Here is a 21,296-nt window from a genome sequence, read left to right as displayed (position 1 = left end):
TTCTCCCACTCCCTCCCCCGAATCTGGGGGAAATCCACTGCTTTATTTTAAGCAGCATAAATTTGTTCTACTCTTTGGGACCTGTGGTCTGTCTCAGTATGGTAACTCTTATGCTTCTCTGGCTTACTTCCTTTTGTTCTCTAGTTACCTCCTGCCTCATCCCATCCCTGTACACCATGTCCTCCCTATCTCTCCTCTTTCCCTCCATCCCTGTGTACCGTCTCCTCCCTCTCTTTACCCCTCCTATGGTCTGGTATCTTTATCCTCTTTCCCAGTCTGGCATCTCTCTCCCCTCTTTCTCTTCCCCCCCCCCTTTTTGTTCTGGTATCTCTGTCTTTCCCTTCCCCTCCCCAGCCTTAGTCTTGAACCTCCTTCCTTTCCCTGGTCTGACATCTCTCTATTCTCTCTCTCCCACCCCCTTTCCCATCCAGTAGTCTTAACATCCCCTTTTTTTCCTCTTCCTCCCATGGTCTGGCATCTCTATCTGCCCCTTCCCTTCCTTCCCTAGCAGGTCTGGTCCTTTACTTTACTTTTCTCCCCATCCTTGAGGTCCAGCATCTCTTACCCTCACCATGCTATTCCTCCCCATCCCTCACTGTGTGATCCATCCCTATCCCTCACTACTTGCTCACCGATCTCCTTGCGGTGCTGCTCTAACTCTTTGGTCGTAGGCAGCATGAGTGAAGTAAACATGCTGCCTCTGGTGACCTGGAAGCTTTCTCTCTGCTACTGTTTTCCGCCTATGTGGGGGCAGGAAGCAGTAGCATAGGAAAAGCTTCTGGGTCACCGAAGGCAGTTTGGTTACTTCACTCATGCTGCCTATGGCCGAAGAGTTAAAGCAGCAGCACTGCGAGAACGGTGAGCAAGCACCGGATTTTGTGAGGGGGGGTCGGCAGCAGGGGACTCCAGATAGGTGCCTTGGCCTTGCAGTGGGGTGGGTAGGCAGGGGACCTATAGCCACCAGCAGCCTGCAGCCGCCGACAGCCGCGGCGGCAAACACCTTCATCTCGCCAGCCCGCACAGGAGCAGCGCCCGACCTTCTACCAGGGCCTTCAGGAGAGTCCTCAGCAGCTCGGAACAGCAAACAGGGCCACGAGTGTGGGGCAGTTGTAGGCGCGCATGCGCACTTCTTCCGGTCATGGACATATGGAACACGCAAGTAGAAGTGCACATGCGCCGCTTAGGGTTTTATTATAGAGATGACCAATCTAAATTTTTCATTAGAGAGATAGTCAAGTAATCTCCACAGCAAACGCAACTTGAAAACCACACAGGAAATCATGGCCTTAATTTGGGGCTTAAGAAGAGTCAAACACCACCCCAAGATGCCTAACATTGTTGGCGATACCTAACATTGTTGGCTACACCCATAAGAGTGACCTCAGTAAGGCAGCACGACAAGTTTTTCCATGGCTGAAAACTTTAATTGATTTTGAAACATTTAATCCTGGATGATACAGAAACGTTTAGATGTGATAAAGACTCAGCCTGCAATTCATTAACAGGAATGAGAAATTGAATGTTGTCTGCATAAAAATAACTCCCTGCTTATGCAATAGGAGCAGGTAGATATTAAACAACATCACTGACAAAGCATATCTCTGAGGCACTCCACAAGACAAAGAGGCTCAATCAGATTGATTCTCTTTTACTTGTACACAAACCTGAGACCATGGCCTCAAAGAGCTTCTTATGAACAAAACCCAGCCTGCGGTCCTGAGCATCTTTAATACAATGCCAACTTCACTGAGAGGGGAGATATAGCACAGTTTCTTACCGTAACAGTTGTTATCCAGGGACAGCAGGCAGATATTCTCACACATGGGTGACGTCACCGACGAAGCCCCGCAGCGGACAGCCTCGAAAGCAGACTTGCTTGAAGACCTTTATAAGAGCTTCCGAGTGCTGCATCATGCATGCGCGAGTGCCTTCCCACCCGAATTAGGGGGCGCATCTCCTGTGAGGATCCTCAATTCAGATACCTAGCTAAGAAGCCAACCAGGGGAGGAGGGTGGGTTGTGAGAATATCTGCCTGCTGTCCCTGGATAACAACTGTTACGGTAAGTAACTGTGCTTTATCCCAGGACAAGTAGGCAGCATATTCTCACACATGGGTGACCTCCAAGCTAACCATAAAGGGCTGGAGGGAGAGTTGGCAATTTAAGAAAAAAGATTTTGCAAAACAGATTGGCCAAAATGGCCATCCCTCCTGGAGAAAGTATCCAGACAGTAATGAGAGGTGAATGTATGAACCGAGGACCAAGTGGCAGCCTTGCAGATTTCCTTAATAGGAGTTGATCTGAGGAAAGCTACAGATGCCGCCATAGCTCGAACTTTATGGCCCGTGACTCGACCCTGCAGCGGAAGACCAGCCTGAGCATAGCAGAAAGAGATGCAAGCAGCCATCCAGTTGGAGATGGTTCGCTTTGAGATAGGACGTCCCAACTTATTTGGATCAAAAGAGATGAAAAGTTGAGGAGATGTTCTGTGAGGTTGAGTGTGTTGCAGGTAGAAAGCCAAGGCACGTTTGCAGTCCAAAGTATGGAGCGCTACTTCTCTAGGGTGAGAATGAGGCTTTGGAAAAAATACTGGCAGAACAATAGATTGATTGAGATGAAAGTCTGAAACCACTTTAGGTAAGAATTTCGGATAAGTACGGAGGACTACTTTGTCATGGTGGAAAACTGTGAAAGGTGGGTCCGCAATCAAAGCTTGTAACTCACTGACTCTTCGAGCAGACGTGAGGGCAATCAGGAAAACTGCTTTCCAAGTGAGATACTTGAGATGAGCTTTATCAAGTGGTTCAAATGGAGGTTTCATTAGTTGAGCTAAAACAACATTGAGATCCCAAATCACCGGAGGCGGTTTAAGTGGTGGATGAACATTAAAGAGTCCTTTCATAAATTGGGAAACCACGGGATGTGCAGAGAGAGGTTTCCCATCAAGAGGCTAATGAAAAGCAGCAATAGCACTAAGATGGACTCGAATGGATGTAGACCGAAGTCCAGATTGCGATAAGTGAAGTAAATAGTCCAAAACAGAAGCCAAGGATGTAGACCTGGGCTCCATCTGACGTGTGGAACACCAAGCAGAAAATTTAGTCCATTTCTGGCCTTAACACTGTCGAGCGGATGGCTTTCTGAAAGTGACCAAAATATCTTGAACAGGCTGAGAGAAGTGCGAGGAGTCTGTCAGGTAGAAAAGTACCAAGCTGTTAAGTGTAGAGACTGCAGATTGGGATGAAGTAAAGATCCCTGACTCTGAGTAAGCAGAGAGAGAAAAACTGGTAGAAGCAGAGGCTCCCTGGTGCTGAGTTGAAGTAGAAGGGAGTACCATGGTTGTCCGGGCCACTAAGGAGCTATCAGAATCATGGTGGCATGTTCCGTCTTGAGTTTGACAAGAGTCCTGAGAATCAGCGGAAATGGAGGGAAGGCATAGAGAAACTGACCCTTCCAATCCAGGAGGAAAGTGTCCGCCTCCAGACGTTGGAGAGAGTATATTCGAGAGCAAAACTAAGGCAGCTTGTTGTTGAGGGGGGACAAAAAAAGGTCTACCTGCAGGGTCCCCCATTGAGCAAATACTCGCCACAGCATGGGGGAATTGAGTGTCCATTCGTGAAGTTGAAAACATTGAACTGAGGATCCTCACAGGAGAGGCGCCCCCTAGTTCGGGTGGGAAGGCACTTATGCATGCGCGATGCAGCACTCGGAAGCTCTTATAAAGATCTTCAAGCAAGTCTGCTTTCGAGGCTGTCCGCTGCGGGGCTCCGTCGGTGACGTCACCCATGTGTGAAAATATGCTGCCTGCTTGTCCTGGGATAAGCTTTGTTACCTGAGCCACCAGTGAATCCACTTTCGGAAGAACAAAGAGCTAGTTAAATTCCACATCCACTGGATACAGCTTTCCATAGCTTTGGCCACCCGAAGGGGCCCCTCTAGGACCTCCCAATTGTCTGTGAGCATTTTGGTAATGACTTGATGAGAGGGAAAACCAAGCACTGTGTAGAAGAGGACTGCGGAGCCTCTAATCTAATCCTAGAGGTATTCCATGATCACCTCTAAAAACGCTGAAGGATTAAACAGCCTGCGTATAGTCAGGTCCTCCCCGAGATCAGGGGCCTCCATCAGATTCGGATCTGGCCCCCCTAGAGATGAAGCAGCATTTCCTGCCACAGAGGATCCTGACTGGCAGAGTAAAGGCATTGAAATAGAGCCCATTTTGTCCTATTCTTCCTCAGACTGAACTTCCCCATTTTACACTTGACATTGTTGCTGAGGAATTGCACTCCGGGGGGAGGAGGGGGGGGTAACCCCAGCACCAGCAGGGCCGCGATCCCTGAGGGTTCCATGTGGCCCTTGTTAATCTTGTAAGCTTCAAACATCATATTGATTAATTCAGGGAGAAATCCCTGACCAGATTGCCCCTGTGGATGCTCATGAGCTCCTTTTTGGGGTTTGCGGCTGTCATGGCTGTGTTTCGCCGGGGACACCCTTGTGCTGCTTCCCGGTTCAAATCTGGACTTTTTACCAGGCCCTCGGACCAACTGGGCACTAATACCCCCAAACGACCAGAGGCGGCTAAGCCAGATGCTCCTACCTCCCAACACCATATGCCGCGTGGCACATTGAACACGGACAATCCTCAGATAGTCATCCACCACAAACTTAGCATGAATCCAAGGTATCCTGGCCTCAGATATTCATCACACCTGTATTTCAGCAAAATCAAGGCTTGATTGCAATAACTGATTGCAGGATCTCCATTCTGAATTTGGGAACCTTGCAAGTTGTAGTCACCCTTCTGAGATATAAAATTGGCCAAAAATGCCTTCTTTCTTGGGAAAAATTAAGAAAACAGAACACCTTCCATGACCACCACCTTTAATTGGGAGCAACTATTCAGCATAGGCCAAGCAAACTACAGGGTATATCCATTTAAACTACTTTGAGGACCCACACTGCTCTATGGTAATCTGGGCATACCATTGACAAACTTTGAAAATAGCCTCCAACCGCTCCCAGGAGGGCCCTAGCACCAATCCCTCCAGTCATATCAGGTGGGTAGAACTCTCTAATTTGTTCCCAATGGCTAAATATTGAGCTCTCAAAATAAGTGGTAAATTCTTAGTTGGAAACAACAATCTCTCTCTCATATTTCCATACCATTTCAACAACTGATACAACTGGAGTTTTGGAAAATTGAATACTCAAATTATTTTTCCTTTGCTTATTTTCAATGAATTCTAACTTTTTCTGGATATAAGACTTCTCTTTAATAATTTCCATTTCTAAGGTCTTAATTGGATTAAACTGTTCTTCATGCTTTTTAATGCTCTCACCAAGTTCTCATAGTGTTTCACCTTACGTGTTCACCAAGGAATTAATAGTTCCACAATCATTTCGCAAAATTGTCACTGCTTTCTTCAGGTTGGAATCTATAACTTCAATAGCTTTTCACAGCGTATCCAAATTGACTATGGCAGGTTTTGTCATCTCGAGAACAACAAAAAGAAATCCAAAATCCAACCAGATCTGCAGAATAAACAGCGAAGCAGGAGAACAAACAAAAACTGCAGACAATGTACATGATGCAGGCAAAAATTTATTATCCCAAAATAAAATGCAGTAATATAAAAACCTTATTACCAACCAAGGGACCCAACACTGCCCGTGTTTCGGACAAACACCTTCATCAGGGGTCCATGGTAAATAAGGTATAAAGTATACAGTAAAAAATGAAGATAACATTGCCTGTATATTAAATCTGCCGAAAGTGCTGCCAAAAATGAAGTCACTCAACAGTGTTGGGTCCCTTGGTTGGTAATAAGGTTTTTATATTACTGCATTTTATTTTGGGATAATAAATTTTTGCCTGCATCGTGTACATTGTCTGCAGTTTTTGTTTGTTCTACAGATTTTGTCATCTCTCCAAAACAGATGTTTTCACTCCCAAATAAGGGAGTTTCTTTGGCATCCTCGCAGGGTGTCAATGTCTGGGCTCCAACAGGGGAAACTTCCAACAATAATCTTCCCCCTGCTGTTCCTCCAGTAGCAGACACAGTCCTTTCCTCTTGGGAGGACCAACTTGTCTGTTTGCCTGCTATGCTCTTGCTTCCTAGTTGAAAGGGAGCCTGTCCCTGATTCAGGCTCAAAGAAACCCGATCAATACCGAGGTCCACCGAATGGTCTGGCATTCCTCCCAAAGCCGGCAATGGCCTCCAACACGTAGTATGTAACCGCCTCAACAATGGCTGTCTGGATAAGATGCCCCGAGTCCCCAGCCGGGAACTTCCCTTCTGCTTCCCCATGATCATCTATACTATACCATTTGGATCACCACTCTTCTGTCCTTCTGATTTCACTAGACCTTTCAGCAGCATTCGACACAGTTGATCATAATCTTTTATTAAATAGATTACAATCTATTGGCATTTCCGAGCAAGTTCTTCTTTGGTTTAGGTCCTATTTTGATAATCGAACTTCTATAGTCTCTTTTAATGATTCTATTTCTTAGAGTTTCTCCAGCTCCTATGGCATTCCTCAAGGTTCTATTCTATCTCCTCTCCTGTTCAATATTTTCCTCTCTCCCCTTATGACTCTCTGTCAATCTATTGGTTTCTCAGTATTCGCTTATGCTGATGATGGACAACTCTTACACCCCCTTGACCCTAATAATCCGTCAGAAATTGCCACCATTAATGAAAAACTTAAACAGATTCATCTATGGCTGGACCAAAACAGATTGTCTTTAAACATTAATAAAACCAACACTTTACTCTTTCCCTGGAAAGAAAATCATAAAATAGCGGTTTCTATTAATATACAAGGAGTTACGCTCAAACAAGTAAATAAAATCCGGATACTAGGTATCATTTTAGATGAAAATCTTACTTATCATGACCACATTAGCTATCTGGTCAAGAATACTTTCTACAGGTTACGTCAAATCCGCTCTATTTCAAAATTCCTCTGTCCCAAATCTTTAAACACATTAATTCATTCATTGATTATTTCAAAAATTGACTACTGTAATGCTTTATTCAAAGGAATGGCCCAAAAAGAAATTAGAAGATTACAAATTATCCAAAACACTTCCATCAAATTAATTATGGGGGCCAAAAAGTTTGATCATGTCACTCCGTTACTTCAAAAGGCACATTGGCTCCCTGTGGCACACCGCATTCTTTATAAATTATCTTTACTCACCTTTAAATCATTGCTATACAAAACTCCATCATTTATTTACAAAGTTTTAATTCCATATTCTTCTCAAAAAACTTTAAGATCGAATGAACAACTTTTATTGGTTATTCCCACCCTTAAAATGATAAATACACGAAGGCAATATATTTTTACCGTTACAGCACCACAAACTTGGAACTCTCTCCCACTTTACTTAAGACAGGAGAAAAATTTTGATAAATTTAAAAGCCAACTTAAGAGCTTTCTTTTTAAAGACGCTTTCAATATCTAATTGAAATGCCAATTGCTCTTTATAACTGCCGTTCATTTTGTTCAATTGTGTATTATACTCCCAATAAACTATTTTGTTTTCCCTTTCCCTTTGTATATTACCCCTAAATGTTCTTCCTTACCTATCTTAAAATGTATTTCGTTCCCTTCTATCCTAGTGTTTCCTGTTGTAATCGGTCTATTTTTAAAAGATGTTTATATTCTTGTTATTGTTTACCTTATATTTATTGTTTATGTACATCGCTTAGTAATTGTGATAGGCAATCAATCAAATAACGAATAAACTTGAAACTTGATGATGGAACATCAGCCAAAAGGAAAGTAAAATTCAGCGGTTATTCAAACTTCCATCAGCACAGCACGTCCGATTTCAACACCATCTTGGTCTCTCCCCTACTGTGTCCATTTTATGAAACATATTATTGAAAAAATGTCCAAGGTGAATAAAATGATTGGTTTGAAAAAATATGCCCAGCCAAAACACCCAAAAGCTTTCAAAACGATGAAAGATAAAAGGCACTGTAAAAAAAAGAAAAGTAGTAATACCAACCAAAGTCCTGGGTAGGGAAACTACCCCCTCCCAGCAAAACAAGTTTTCCAAAATGGGTGAAGAATCAGCAAGAGAAAGATGTCTTTCAAGCTCTGTAGAAAAGAAAGGAAGCCCCATCTGACAATGCAGCATGGGTAGTGATGCACTTGCAAAGTCAGATGTTATCACCTAATTTGTGATGAGATTCTATCCTGCTTGTTCTGGGAGAAATATTTATTCACAAAAAAGGGGATAGATTCATGGAACAGCCTCTCAGAGGTGGAAGACAGACAGCATCAAGAATTCTAAGGCATACACATGTGAATCAATAGACTCGCAAGGCCCTATGTTGCTGTTTCAAGAACAGGCATGATGGACTTTGTGGACCCTGAAAATAAAGAAAATAACTCTAGTGTTCCACTTTGAGACTCCCCATCCACCATAAACAAAAGCAAGAGCGCTGCTAGTTTACATTGGGTGGTATCCAAACCTAAGAATTTTGTCAATAACATTGCTTTATTTCCAGGAAATGGCAAATTTCATTGTGTGTATTTAATCTGATCTATCATGCAGAGAGAACCTCAACCCTAAAAAACAAGTTTTTAGCACCTATCTACCATTTCTTAAAGAATAACTGAAGACAATGTAGAGGCTGTGTCAGAACAAATAGGACAAATTATGGATTGGACCTCTGCAAGTACACTGCAAAAAGACTGAGTGGTATTTCTAAACCTAGTGTGGAACTCAGAGAATGACACGGGGACTGTTTCCCATAGTTAACCCGCAGGTATGGGGGGGAGGACCCCCCCGTTTGCCATGGGTATGGAGACAACACTTTTCACCACCTCGTGGAGTAGTGAATGGTCTTGTTCCCGCAGTAAAGGATCTGCAGCGAATCGCCTCCCTTTCCACCCCTCCTCATGATTGCGGGTCCAGCAGCTTCCCTCCCTCACTCCTGATCACAGGTCAAAATCTGAACACCTTTCCCAAAAAAACAAAACCTAGCGCCTCTCAGGGCTTTTAAATTGCTAAAAGGAATCGACAAAATGGAGCAAACTCACTCACCAGCAGGGGGAAAGGATGGAGAGCAAGAAATAGCTTTATTCACATTGGCGAATGTGACCCAGACTCGGACCAGAGGTCATGGCCTGAAGCTGAGAGGGGACATGGCCAGGACAAATGTCAGAAAGTTCTGCTTCACACAGCGAGTGGTGAACACCTGGAACTCTCTCCCGAAAGAGATGGTGGAGGAAACTACCATTCTAGGATTTAAGGGAAAATTGGACGCACATCTTCTAGCAGGACACATTGAGGGATACGAGTGACTAATGTATGCACCAGGATACGCCTGGCTGAGCCTCCGCATGTGCAGATCACCGGACTGGATGGACCCTAGGTCTGATCCGGTGCAGGCATTTCTTATGTTCTTATGAGCCTACCAGTCTCTTAGAAGCTTCGTAGGACGAAGAGGCAACATCGCATGCAGTGCTGCTCTGGAACCTTCTTCCCGTTAAGTTCCTCCTTCCAATGTAACTTCTGGTTTCGCCTGTGTTCGATGTTGCCTCTTTGTCCTTTGAAGCTTTTAAGAGGTTGGTAGGCCCGCCCCAGAAGGCGCAAAGGGGCTGACCCAGGGGAGTGGCAGGTTTGTTTGTTTGGGGGGGGTTGCCATTTTTGACCCGCGATATGGAGAGAGGGAGCAGGGTTGTTGGACCCGCGATGGGGAGGTAGGGTGGGCTGTTGGACTCGCGATGGGGAGGGAGGGTGGTGGGCTGTTGGACCTGCGATGGGGAGGGAGGGTGGTGGGTTCTTGGACCCATGAAGGGGGGGGGCTACTGCTGCATCTGCAAAGGAGGGGAGGGGGTTGCTTAATTGGGCTGTTGGACCGGCTGGAGCTGAAGGGAAGGGAGACATTTGCTGGATCTGGTCTGGGGATTGGGGGGAGGGAGAGAGGTGCTGGGCCCATGTGGTGGGTGGAGTGGAGTTGAAGAGAAGGGAAAGATGCTAGATCCAAACCTGGGCAATGAAGGGAGGGGATAGAGGTGTTGGACCCATGGGAAGGGGGCTAGAGGGAAGGGAGATAGGTACATGATCTGCATGGAGGGAGAGAGAGAAGGAAAGGGAAACAAAAGCTGAACCAAGGGGATGAAGGAAAAATTAGTGAAATATTAAACATAGCAGAGGAAAGGAAGAGAGAGAGTGTGAGAGACACATTGGTAAGAGGTACTAAGAGAGGGGAGAAGCTGGACACAGGGAGATATACAAAAATAGGGGAGATGGTAGTTATGGATGGGAGCATAGGAACAGGGACAAAAAGGGGAATGCTAGACATGGTAGGGTATATGAACACAGAGAAGATGGCTAGACATGGGGGAGAATAAGAACATAGAAGGAAAAGGCTGGGCAGGAGGACATAGGGATATGGAGAAAGAAGAAATATCAAATGGTCAGGAGGCCCTGGTAAGTGAGTTAAGAGAAGACAAAAGAAAACAGAGAACAGCGCCTGAGACCAACATGATTTGAAGAATAAAATGACAAGACAACAAAAGGTAACATAGTAACATAGTAGATGATGGCAGATAAAGACCCGAATGGTCCATCTAGTCTGCCCAACCTGATTCAATCTAAAAATTCATTGGGTTTTTTTTTTCCTTCTTAGCTATTTCTGGGCAAGAATCCAAAGCTCTACCCGGTACTGTTCTTAGGTTCCAACTACTGAAGTCTCTGTCAAAGCTCACTCCAGTCCATCTACACCAGGAGTCTCAAAGTCCCTCCTTGAGGGCCACAATCCAGTCGGATTTTCAGGATTTCCCCAATGAATATGCATGAGATCTATGTGCATGCACTGCTTTCAATGCATATTCATTGGGGAAATCCTGAAAACCCGAATGGATTGCGGCCCTCAAGGAGGGACTTTGAGATCCCTGATCTACACCCTCCCAGCCATTGAAGCCCTCCCCAGCCCATCCTCCACCAAACGGCCATATACAGACACAGACCATGCAAGTCTGCCCAGTACTGGCCTTAGTTCTTCAATATTTACTATTATTTTCTGATTCTAGATCCTCTGTGTTCATCCCATGCTTTTTTGAACTCCCATCACCGTTTTCATCTCCACCACCTCTCGAGAGCACATTCTAGGCATCCACCACCCTCTCCGTAAAGAAGAATTTTCTATTTTGTGATTAGAATATATCAGATTTGAAATATGTATCCTTCTCAAGCTGGTGTTAGACATAACTGGGGACCGCAAAGCCCAGGCCATACTTCTTTAGCTTCCAGCTGGCATAGGGCTCTCTCTTACCAAGGGGGCAGTTGCCTAACACTATTCCTGTCATGTGTGACTGCAGTATTCTGTTACCATTATTTTTCTGTGTAGTATTCTGTAATAATTTGGTTAATTCAGTTTTCTTGATAGTGGAGGGGATATTTATGGAGAAGAGGAGGGGAGGAGTTTTGTTGATCCTTGCTCTGTATTATTTGTGTTTATAAAATGACAAACTGAATATTGTTTCTTTTTAGACTTTAATAAAATAAGTTCAATATAAAACCATAACTATTCGAGGCTTTTGTGGATGGGATCAGACGGTTTGCGAGGACCGAGCTTGCAGAGATGGGGACAGATTTTTTCCATGTGACATTCTCTAGAGTTCATCTTAGATCATAAGAACATAAGAAATGCCTCTGCTGGGTCAGACCTGAGGTCCATCGCGCCCAGCAGTCCGCTCACGTGGCGGCCCACCAGATCCAGGACCTGTGCAGTAATCCTCTATCTATACCCCTCTATCCCCTTTTCCAGCAGGAAATTGTCCAATCCTTTCTTAAACCCCAGTACCGTACGCTGCCCTATAACGTCCTCTGGAAGGGCATTCCAGGTGTCCACCACACGTTGGGTAAAGAAGAACTTCCTAGCATTCGTTTTGAATCTGTCCCCTTTCAACTTTTCCCTATCATATCAGAGAGGAAATAAACTTGGACAAATTCAAGGGAGCTTTGAAATGCTTCTTAAAAATGCTTTCTTTCGAGCACTGATCTGTCCCTCAATGAAATGGCTCCAAACAGAAAATTCCCCCTTCCTTTTGTTTCTTCCCTTTCCCCCCTTTTTTGATTTTATTGTAGTTCTCCACTTCTCCCTCTCGCTTCTTTTGTTTTTATAATTTGTAATTTGTTTTTATCATTTATATTGTATATCGCTTAGTAAAAAAAGATAAGCGATTAATCACTTATTATACTTGAAACTTGATAACCAATTCCTAATCCACAACTGAACTTTGCCACTTATCCAATGACTTTCTCAGGAGTCAGGAGCCTCTCATGAGGAATTCTGTCTAAAGCTTTCTGAAAATCTAGATACACTACATCAGTGGTCTCAAACTCAAACCCTTTGCAGGGCCACATTTTCGATTTGTAGGTACTTGGAGGGCCTCAGAAAAAATAGTGAATGTCTTATTAAAAAAATGACAATTTTGCACAAGGTAAAACTCTTTATAGTCCTTCAGACTGTCAAAATTCCAGTAGCATACCAAGGTGGGGGGGGGGGGGGGGGGGGAGGTCTGCCCCAAGTGCAGCCCCCAAGGTGCTCCCAGGGCCTGAAGCTTTCACAACTCACTGCTCTGCCGGCCTTCTTCTCTGCTGAGTGCTGCCTTCACAGAACCAGGCGGGATCCAGCAGGGTCGAAGGCCCGAAATCAGCAAGAGCAGCAAAGTATGTCAGGATAAGTTAATGCTTCTCTACAGTATTTACTGAATTGTGATTTCGCTGGTAATGTCCAGTTTGTCTCTTATTGTAATGCGCCTAGAACTGCAAGATTAAGTTAGTAAATATAAAGTATTGCCAGTAAATATAATGTTGTCAGTAAATATAATGTAATGAACACTGCATTGTCAACGAAGGGTGAGAAAGGGAGGGAGGGAGGAATAAGGAAGACCAGGGAAAGAAGAGAGAAAAGAGATGCCAGACTATGGAGGGGGAGGAAGATATGTCAGTGCAAGGAGGATGAAGGCGGAGGAGAGATAGAAGGAAAGGAGAGGAGACAGATGCTAGATGAGGTAGAGACAGAGAGAAAAAAGGAGAGAAAGAGTACAGGATAGACAGTTTATGGAAGGGGCATGGAAAGAGGGAAGATGTCATATGGAAGAGGAGAGAGAGAGAGAGCGCAGAGGCAGAAAGAGAGAGAGAATGCAGAGGCAGAAAGAGAGAGAGAGAGAGCGCAGAGGCAGAGAGAGAGAGCGAGAGAGAGCGCAGAAGCAGAAAGAGAGAGAGAGAGAGCGCAGAAGCAGAAAGAGAGAGAGAGAGCGCAGAGGCAGAAAGAGAGAGAGAGAGAGCGCAGAGGCAGAAAGAGAGAGAGAGAGAGAGCGCAGAGGCAGAAAGAGAGAGCGAGAGAGAGCGCAGAAGCAGAAAGAGAGAGAGAGAGCGCAGAGGCAGAAAGAGAGAGAGAGCGCAGAGGCAGAAAGAGAGAGAGAGAGCGCAGAGGCAGAAAGAGAGAGAGAGAGCGCAGAGGCAGAAAGAGAGAGAGAGAGAGCGCAGAGGCAGAAAGAGAGAGAGAGAGAGCGCAGAGGCAGAAAGAGAGAGAGAGAGAGCGCAGAGGCAGAAAGAGAGAGAGAGAGAGAGCAGAGGCAGAAAGAGAGAGAGAGCGCAGAGGCAGAAAGAGAGAGAGAGAGAGCGCAGAGGCAGAGAGAGAGAGAGAGCGCAGAGGCAGAAAGAGAGAGAGAGCGCAGAGGCAGAAAGAGAGAGAGAGAGAAAGCGCAGAGGCAGAAAGAGAGAGAGAGAGAAAGCGCAGAGGCATAAAGAGAGAGAGAGAGAGAGTGCAGAGGCAGAAAAAGAGAGCAGGGGCAGAAAGAGAGAGAGAGAGAGTGCAGAGGCAGAAAAAGAGAGCAGGGGCAGAAAGAGAGAGAGAGAGAGAGCAGAGGCAGAAAAAGAGAGAGAGAGAGAGAGCAGAGGCAGAAAAAGAGAGAGAGAGAGAGAGAGAGCAGAGGCAGAAAGAGAGAGAGAGAGCGAGAGAGAGCAGAGGCAGAGAGAGAGAGAGCGAGAGAGAGCAGAGGCAGAGAGAGAGAGAGAGAGAGAGCAGAGGCAGAAAAAGAGAGAGAGAGCAGAGGCAGAAAGAGAGAGAGAGAAAGAAAGAAAGAGAGAGAGAGAGAGAGAGAACAGGCAGAAAGAGAGAGAGAGAGAGAGAGAGAGAGCACAGGCAGAAAGAGAGAGAGAGCACAGGCAGAAAGAGAGAGAGAGAACAGGCAGAAAGAGAGAGAGAGAGCAGAAGCAGAAAGAGAGAGAGAGAGAGAGAGCAGAAGCAGAAAGAGAGAGAGAGAGAGAGAGCAGAAGCAGAAAGAGAGAGAGAGAGAGAGAGCAGAAAGAGAGAGAGCAGAGGCAGAAAGAGAGAGCGAGCAAAGGCAGAAAGAGAGAGCAGAAGCAGAAAGAGAGAGAGAGAGCAGAGGCAGAAAGAGAGAGAGAGAGCAGAGGCAGAGAAAGAGAGAGAGAGCAGAGGCAGAGAAAGAGAGAGAGAGCGGGCAGAGGCAGAGAGAGAGAGCAGAGGCAGAGAGAGAGAGTGGGCAAAGGCAAAGAGCGGGCAGAGGCAGAGAGAGAGAGTGGGCAAAGGCAGAGAGCGGGCAGAGGCAGAGAAAATGAGAGCAGAATAAGAAAGAGAGAGAGAGGAGAGTAGAGGCAGAGAAAGAGAAAGAGAGAGAAAGCAGAGGCAGAGAAAGAGAGAGCAGAGGCAAAGAAAGAAAGAGAGAGCAGAGGCATAGAGAGCGAGAGGGCAGAGACTGCATGCAAGGGAAAGAGACAGAGAGAGAGAGGGCAAAGGCTGCATGGAAAGAAGAGAAGATGATTAAAGTAAAAACAAAAAAAGTAGAAGAAAGTTTTTTTATCGCTTTTGAATAAAGTAATAATGTAGTTATATTGATAAAATGTTTATAAATAGAAAATGAAAATAAGAATCTTTTTATTGGACAAATTTTAACACATTTTTTTAAATAACTTTCAAAGACCAACACCCCCTTCCTTGGGTGAGGACAGGATTCCATACTGTACTGACCTGAAGGAGGTTTTGATTTCTGAAAGCTAATTGAAAAATGAATTAGTCCAATAAAATGGTATTTTCTTATTTTCTATTTTATTTCTATTCATTAATTTGTAAAATGGTGATTGTTATTTGTCAGGTTTTTTTTTCAAATTTACATCTGCTATCTTTATATTTTGCACAGTATTAGGGAACATGTGTTACTGTTCCTGTGGTGTTGCTTTTTATGGCTTCTTGGCTGTTTAGTTTAATTTTTTTCTACATATTTCTATTTTAGTTTGTGATTACTTATTCCATATTGGGCGAGAGTGTATCTATGTTCTATGTGTATGAAAATGATATGGTTTTCTGTTAGTATTGACTGTATAGGATTGATCTGTATTAATCTGGCTTATTTAGTTTTACAAAAGGTGTATTGATGTTCTAGTGCTCACTGCAGTGTTTAAGATGCAGCCTTATGTGGCTCGTGATTACTAAAAATATTTTTTTATATAGAGGAAGAGTGTGCTAAAAATGATCGGCCCCGGGTATCAAATATACAAGACTCTAATGTAATACTTTCAGATATAGTGTCATATGACAGTCTCCATACTCTTATAATTCTTGCAGCCTCCAATAGTACACGGCTCCGTTCCATCCCAGACTTCTGGCTCCAAATTTTAAAGGCTGCTTTTGCATTCTGAACAGCCAGATCTACCTCCTTCTCTCCAGAGCAGGTAAAGGTTGCAATCACACGACCTATGAAGTAAAAAAAACCCCAAAAAACAATAAATACACAAGTTACAATTCTTATGTATGCATTTGTAATATATACACACAGTTTGTTTTCATATGATTTGTGTTTATGTTGAATTTTGGTTCACTATTCAATTCCTCTTATTTCTTTAGCAGCTGTCTTTAAATTTTTCTATGTTGCACTGGCTCATGTATAAACAGCGATCAATATTCAGCTGGCTGCTGGACATTAGACATATAATTTTAAATATATTAGTTTTTTCAATGGCACCAAATGTGTTACCTCCAGCAGCAGCAACAGGGTTAACTTCCAAGGTCTGTTCTAACTCTGAAATGCCACTAATCCAACTGGAGTGTATCAGCTGAGCGTTCAGAGTAGTGCTGCCCGATTTCCGATTCGATTCACCGATTCACTTTGGGTGAATCGATTCGAATCGATGTGTATTTTAAAAAAATCGGCCTGTCCAATTCGGAGCCCAACCTCCCCGTGTCTGGCTGTCATCGCGCTCACGAATCCTGCCACTCAAAACATTTTTTTTTTAAACCCTCTCACCGGCTTGTGGATTCAGCCTGACTCGGCACAGCCTGAAGTTGTGTTTGACTCCGGTAAAGAAAGTACAAAAGAAAAAAAAAATAAAACAGGCGCTTTTTCAAACCCTCTCTGTAACACTAGCCTGTATTAGCAGCTGCACCGCTCTCTCCTTCCGTAGCTTTAGCGAGCCAATTCCCTTCTGCAGCCTCACAGCCTCTGCTAGGCCGTCCCGCCTCCGAGGAAGAAGGAAGTTGCATCATCAGAGGCGGACGGCCTAGCAGAGGCTGTGAGGCTGCAGAAGGGAATTGGCTCGCTAAAGCTACGGAAGGAGAGAGCGGTGCAGCTGCTAATACAGGCTAGTGTTACAGGGAGGGTTTGAAAAAGCGCCTGTTTTTTTTTTGTTTGTTTTTTTCTTTTGTACTTTCTTTACTGGAGTCAAACACAACTTCAGGCTGTGCCGAGTCAGGCCGGGGAATCCACAAGCCGGTGAGAGCCTGTTAATCAAGAGGGTGGCGTGGTGCCGATGGACCTGGGAGACAAGAGGGAGTAGGGCTGATAGGAGGTGAGGAGAGGAGGGAGTCATACTGCTAGACCTGGGAGGTGAGTGGGTAAGGTACTGCTTCTAGTCAGAGGGGAGGGAAAAGAGCCCTGTTAGTCGGAGAGGAGAAGTGCTGCTTGCCCTGGTGGTGGAAAGGAGAGGTGCTGCAGCTAGTTGGTGGGGGAAACAGAAGTAGAGGGGAGGGATAGGTACTGTTGGAGATGAGTGGAGGAGAGAGATGAGAGGGAGAGGTGCTGCTGGATTGGGAACAGAGGAGAGTGCTGCTGGACTTAAAATGGAAGAGGGAAAGCTGCAGCAGGACTGAGGGGAGAGCAGTAGGGAGAAGAGTGGATGGGGAAAGGGGGAGAGCAGTGGAGGAGGAGGGGAAAACAGTGGAGGAGGAGAGTGAGAGGGGAAGGGGGAAGAGGAATGCTGTTGCTGCACTCAATTGGGGAGAGAGAGAAGGAGGGATAAGGAAGCCCAGGAAGGGAGAGGAGAGGAAAGAGATGCCAAGACTATGGGAGGGAGGGAAAGGAGGGAGAGATGTCAGGGCATGGGGGGGGAGACAGATGCCAGACCAGGGGAAAGGAATGGAAATGGAAGGGGAGGACACAGATGGAAGATGGATGGTTAGCACGGAGAAAGAAGAAAGAAGCAAGTTATCAGAAGACAACCAGAAAGCAAAAGGTAGAAAATCATTTTCTGTTTTGTGATTACAATATGTCAGATTTGAAAAGTGTATCCTGCCAGAGCTGGTGTTAGACCGCAAACGTGATCTAGGATTTAACAGAGAGAGGAAAAGTCCTTTTTGTTTTTTTATTTCGTTTACACCACAGCGCCAGTGTGGGTAGGAGAGGGCAAAGGGGGTATAGAAGCTATAAAATAAACCCACCAGGATGTTTGAAAACAACACCCAATTGGGCAGGAAAATCTAATTGAATCGAAAAACCAATTCAATAGGCTGAATTGAATCAAAATTTTTTTTCCTGAATTGGGCAGCACTAGCTCAGAGGGAGCCAGATTTAATTTTCTATACCGTTCTCCCACGGGAGCTCAGAACCATTTACCTGAATTTATTCAGGTACTCTAGCAACTTTCCCTGTCTATCCTGGTGGGCTCACAATCTATTTAATGTACCTGGGGCAATGGGGGAATTAAGTGATTTGCCCAAGTTTACAAGGAGCAGCATGGAATTGAACCCACAACCTCAGGGTGCCGAGGCAGTAGCTTTAACCACTACACCACACTCTCTCCCATGGACCATTCAGTCTTTATCTGCTGTCATAACTCTGTATAAATTTCATTCAGTGATTGGAAAAGGAAGCAAACTGCATCTGGGACCAATCAGCAGAGGAATGGATACAGCCCAAGAAGAGGTCTTAAAGGGTTATTTCCCAGCACAACGCAGTTTGATTGAGACAATTCTCACCCCAAGTTAGACTTATAACTGTTAGAATTTAAAATCACACAATTTCACAGTGGTTGTGTGCACAGTATAGCCGAGGGCCAGCCAACAGTGTTTTTTATCTCTTTCTTTTTTTAATTTTCAAATCATTACACTATATAACAATATTTTTGTTCCTGCCTAAAAACTAATTGCTCATGGATAAAAAGATAGTCAAATTTTGCAATTTGCCTATTTTAAAACGTGAACATGTCTCATTTTCATCTTTTAATTATTATAAAGTCATAAAAAGCAACATATGAATCACAAATAACATTATTTATATTTAAGTTATACAAAGATGACCACAGAAGTTAGAAGTGAGCAGTTTTACGAGATTTGCAATCATATTGTGTCACTTTCACAAATTAACCCTCAGATTAGTCTTCCATTATGTTATTACTAGTGTTTAAGCCCGTTACATTAACGGGTGCTAGAATAGATGTGTAGACTTAGCACAATGGGGCGCTGAGGCATTTATTTATTTCTCTCTCCCTGTCCTCTGTCTCTCCCTGGCCCCGTTTGCCTGTGTTTCTGTCTTTCTTTCTTTCTCTCTCCCTGGCCCTGTCTATGTGTCTGTCTTTCTGTCTGTCTCTCTCCTTGGCCCCCTTTCTGTCTTTCTTTCTGTCTCTCTCTCCCTGCCCACTGTCTGTCTTTCTTTCTTTCTGTCTCTCTCCATGCCCTCCTGTCTGTGTGTCTTTTTTTCTCTCTCTCTCCATGTCCTCCTGTCTTTCTGTGTGTCTATCTTTCTCTCTCCTTGGCCCTCTTTCTGTCTGTCTTTCTTTCTTTTTGTCTCTCTCCATACCCCATCTGGTTTTCTTTTTTTCTTTCTGTCTCTCTCCCTGCCCGCTGTATGTCTTTCTGTCTCTCTCCATGCCCTCCTGACTTTCTGTTTGTCTCTCTCTTTGGCCCCCTTTCAGTCTGTTTTTCTTTCTCCAGTCTGTCTCTCTCCATGCCCTCCTGTCTTTCTGTGTGTCTGACTTTCTTTCTCTCTCTCTCTCTCCTTGGCCCCCTTTCTGTCTGTCTTTGTTTCTTTTATGTCTCTCTTCCTGCCCGCTGTCTATCTTTCTTTCTTTCTGCCTCTCTCAGGCAAGATGTCCCATCACAGCTCTCCTCCCTTTTACCTCCGGCTCCTTCCTGTGTGCGCACCTGGCAGCGGGCCTTGATCCATAAGGCCTGGACATTTGCCATTCATCGAGGCGCAGGTTGGCTGGGGTGTGGGAGGGGAGAAGCCATTGCCGCGTATGTGCATGAGGATGGAGTCCGATGGAGAAACTACCGCAGGCTCCTACTGCGTATGTGGCAGCACGGAGGCATGGATCACGAAGCATGGACGCATGGAGTTTCAACTGCGCATGTGCGCTAAGGGTTTTATTATAGCGGATATTGTCCTTGGTAGCAATGTTCAAAGTCCAGTTTATCCTAATGGAAGCGCTCACCTTGCTCTTCTATGCTCCCATGTTTTTCTTGAATGTTTCAAAATGAGCATCAAGCACATGGACTTTGAGAGACATCCTACAGCCCATTTTACTGTAATTCTTCACCAGATCCTCAACCAACTCCATGTAGTTTTTGGCCTCGAGATTGTCCAGGAAGCTCCGAACCACTGAGACAAAGCTATTCCAAGCCACTTTCTCCTTCCTAATTGGCTTAGAAATTCCTTGCACTTCAGAATTTCATCATCTGTGGTCCAACAAAAACATCAACTTTGGCCTTTGCCTCAGACGAATTAGGGAAGATGTCTTGAAGGTACTTGAAGGTTGCCAGTTCCTTATCTAGAGCTCTGACAAATTTTTTCTTTAGGCCCAATTTAATGTACAGTGATCCACCAGTGGTTCCCATCTGACATTCTTTCTTCCCACAGAGAACTTGGTCTGCTATGGCCATTCTTGCCTTTGTGTCCCTGCTGTCCCAGTTACTTAGTAAAACTGCCTTGGAGATTCATTAGGAATGCCACCATTTTGAAGTCTCTGATGGCCTCCCAGCTGTACTCATCATACTTCAAAGCACCTAAGTCTTCCCCTTCTCCATATCGTTCTTCCCATTACCTTTTCAATTTTTTTTTTTTATAAACTGTAAACCTCCCTTTTTTCTCTTGTGCCATGTCATGACAATTCAAATTCACATATATATGTCATTTCCCTTGTTTTTAATTATTTTTGTTTTTAAATTGTTTTTTTATTGTAAACTGCTTTGGTATTAAAGTGGTATATCAAACCATAATAAACTTGAAACTTGATGCTGTTGTAATCCTCTATGAGATACAGAGCCAGTGGAAGAGATGGGTACTTGTTCCCATTATGAAGCAGCACGGCTTTGGTGCTCCTGGATAAGCTATCAATGAAGATGCCACTCTTTTAGGTTACAAGCAAATCCAATTATCTCATATTGGTCATATTGTGAGAGAGCCCACTTTGATGGATGAAGAAGGAAAAAGCTTGGTGACGCTTCTTCTGATCTATGATTTGAACACTTTCATTCAAAAAGTTCTACTGCTTGAGCCAGGGAGGGGCCTAAGGCTTGGATTGTCCTAGATGCCTAAGGCCCCTTCCATAGGAGGGGCCTTAAACAACCTGGGCCAATCAGGTCCCTCCCCGGCGCATCCCAGGATGCACTGTGGAGGGGAAGGCCCGCCATTTTTAAGAGGTGGGCCTGCTGGCCAGAGGGAGTAGGCAACCCTCTGGCCAGCCATCATAAACGAGGTAAGGGAGAGGGGGGGCATGAGATTGTCAGAGGCACAGGAGGGGGGGGTGGGGGGAGGGGGTTGTGTGGTGGCGGGAGGGAGTGGGCATCTCTCCCGCTGCTGTGGATTTTGTGGAGGTGGAGGGAGTGGGCATCTCTTCCACTGCAGTGGTGTTGTCAAGGGGGGTCATGGGATCTCTCCTGCTGTCGGGGGCGGGAGGGGGGCTGTGTTGTTGGGTGGTTGCTTGAGGGTGGCAAAATTTTCTGTCAGGTCTGAGCTGTCAAGCCTTACTTTCCTGTCAGTGCCTGAGCCAATTAGCGCTCAGGCACTAATCAGAAAATAAGGCAATGA

General features: G+C 44.9%; 1 protein-coding gene across 1 annotated transcript in view; it reads right to left on the bottom strand.

Annotated features, from left to right (window-relative positions):
• The window catches only part of ALDH9A1 (aldehyde dehydrogenase 9 family member A1), a 183,141-nt gene that overhangs the window by 136,248 nt on the left and 25,597 nt on the right, over positions 1-21,296 (bottom strand). The window contains exon 2 of the mRNA XM_033960396.1: positions 15,606-15,751. Coding sequence (XP_033816287.1) covers positions 15,606-15,751 — 146 coding nt within the window. The remainder of the gene's footprint in view (positions 1-15,605; positions 15,752-21,296) is intronic.

This window comes from Geotrypetes seraphini, chromosome 10, assembly GCF_902459505.1.
Source record: "Geotrypetes seraphini chromosome 10, aGeoSer1.1, whole genome shotgun sequence".
Classification (NCBI taxonomy): domain Eukaryota; kingdom Metazoa; phylum Chordata; class Amphibia; order Gymnophiona; family Dermophiidae; genus Geotrypetes; species Geotrypetes seraphini.
This window is presented reverse-complemented; position numbering and strand designations above follow the sequence as displayed.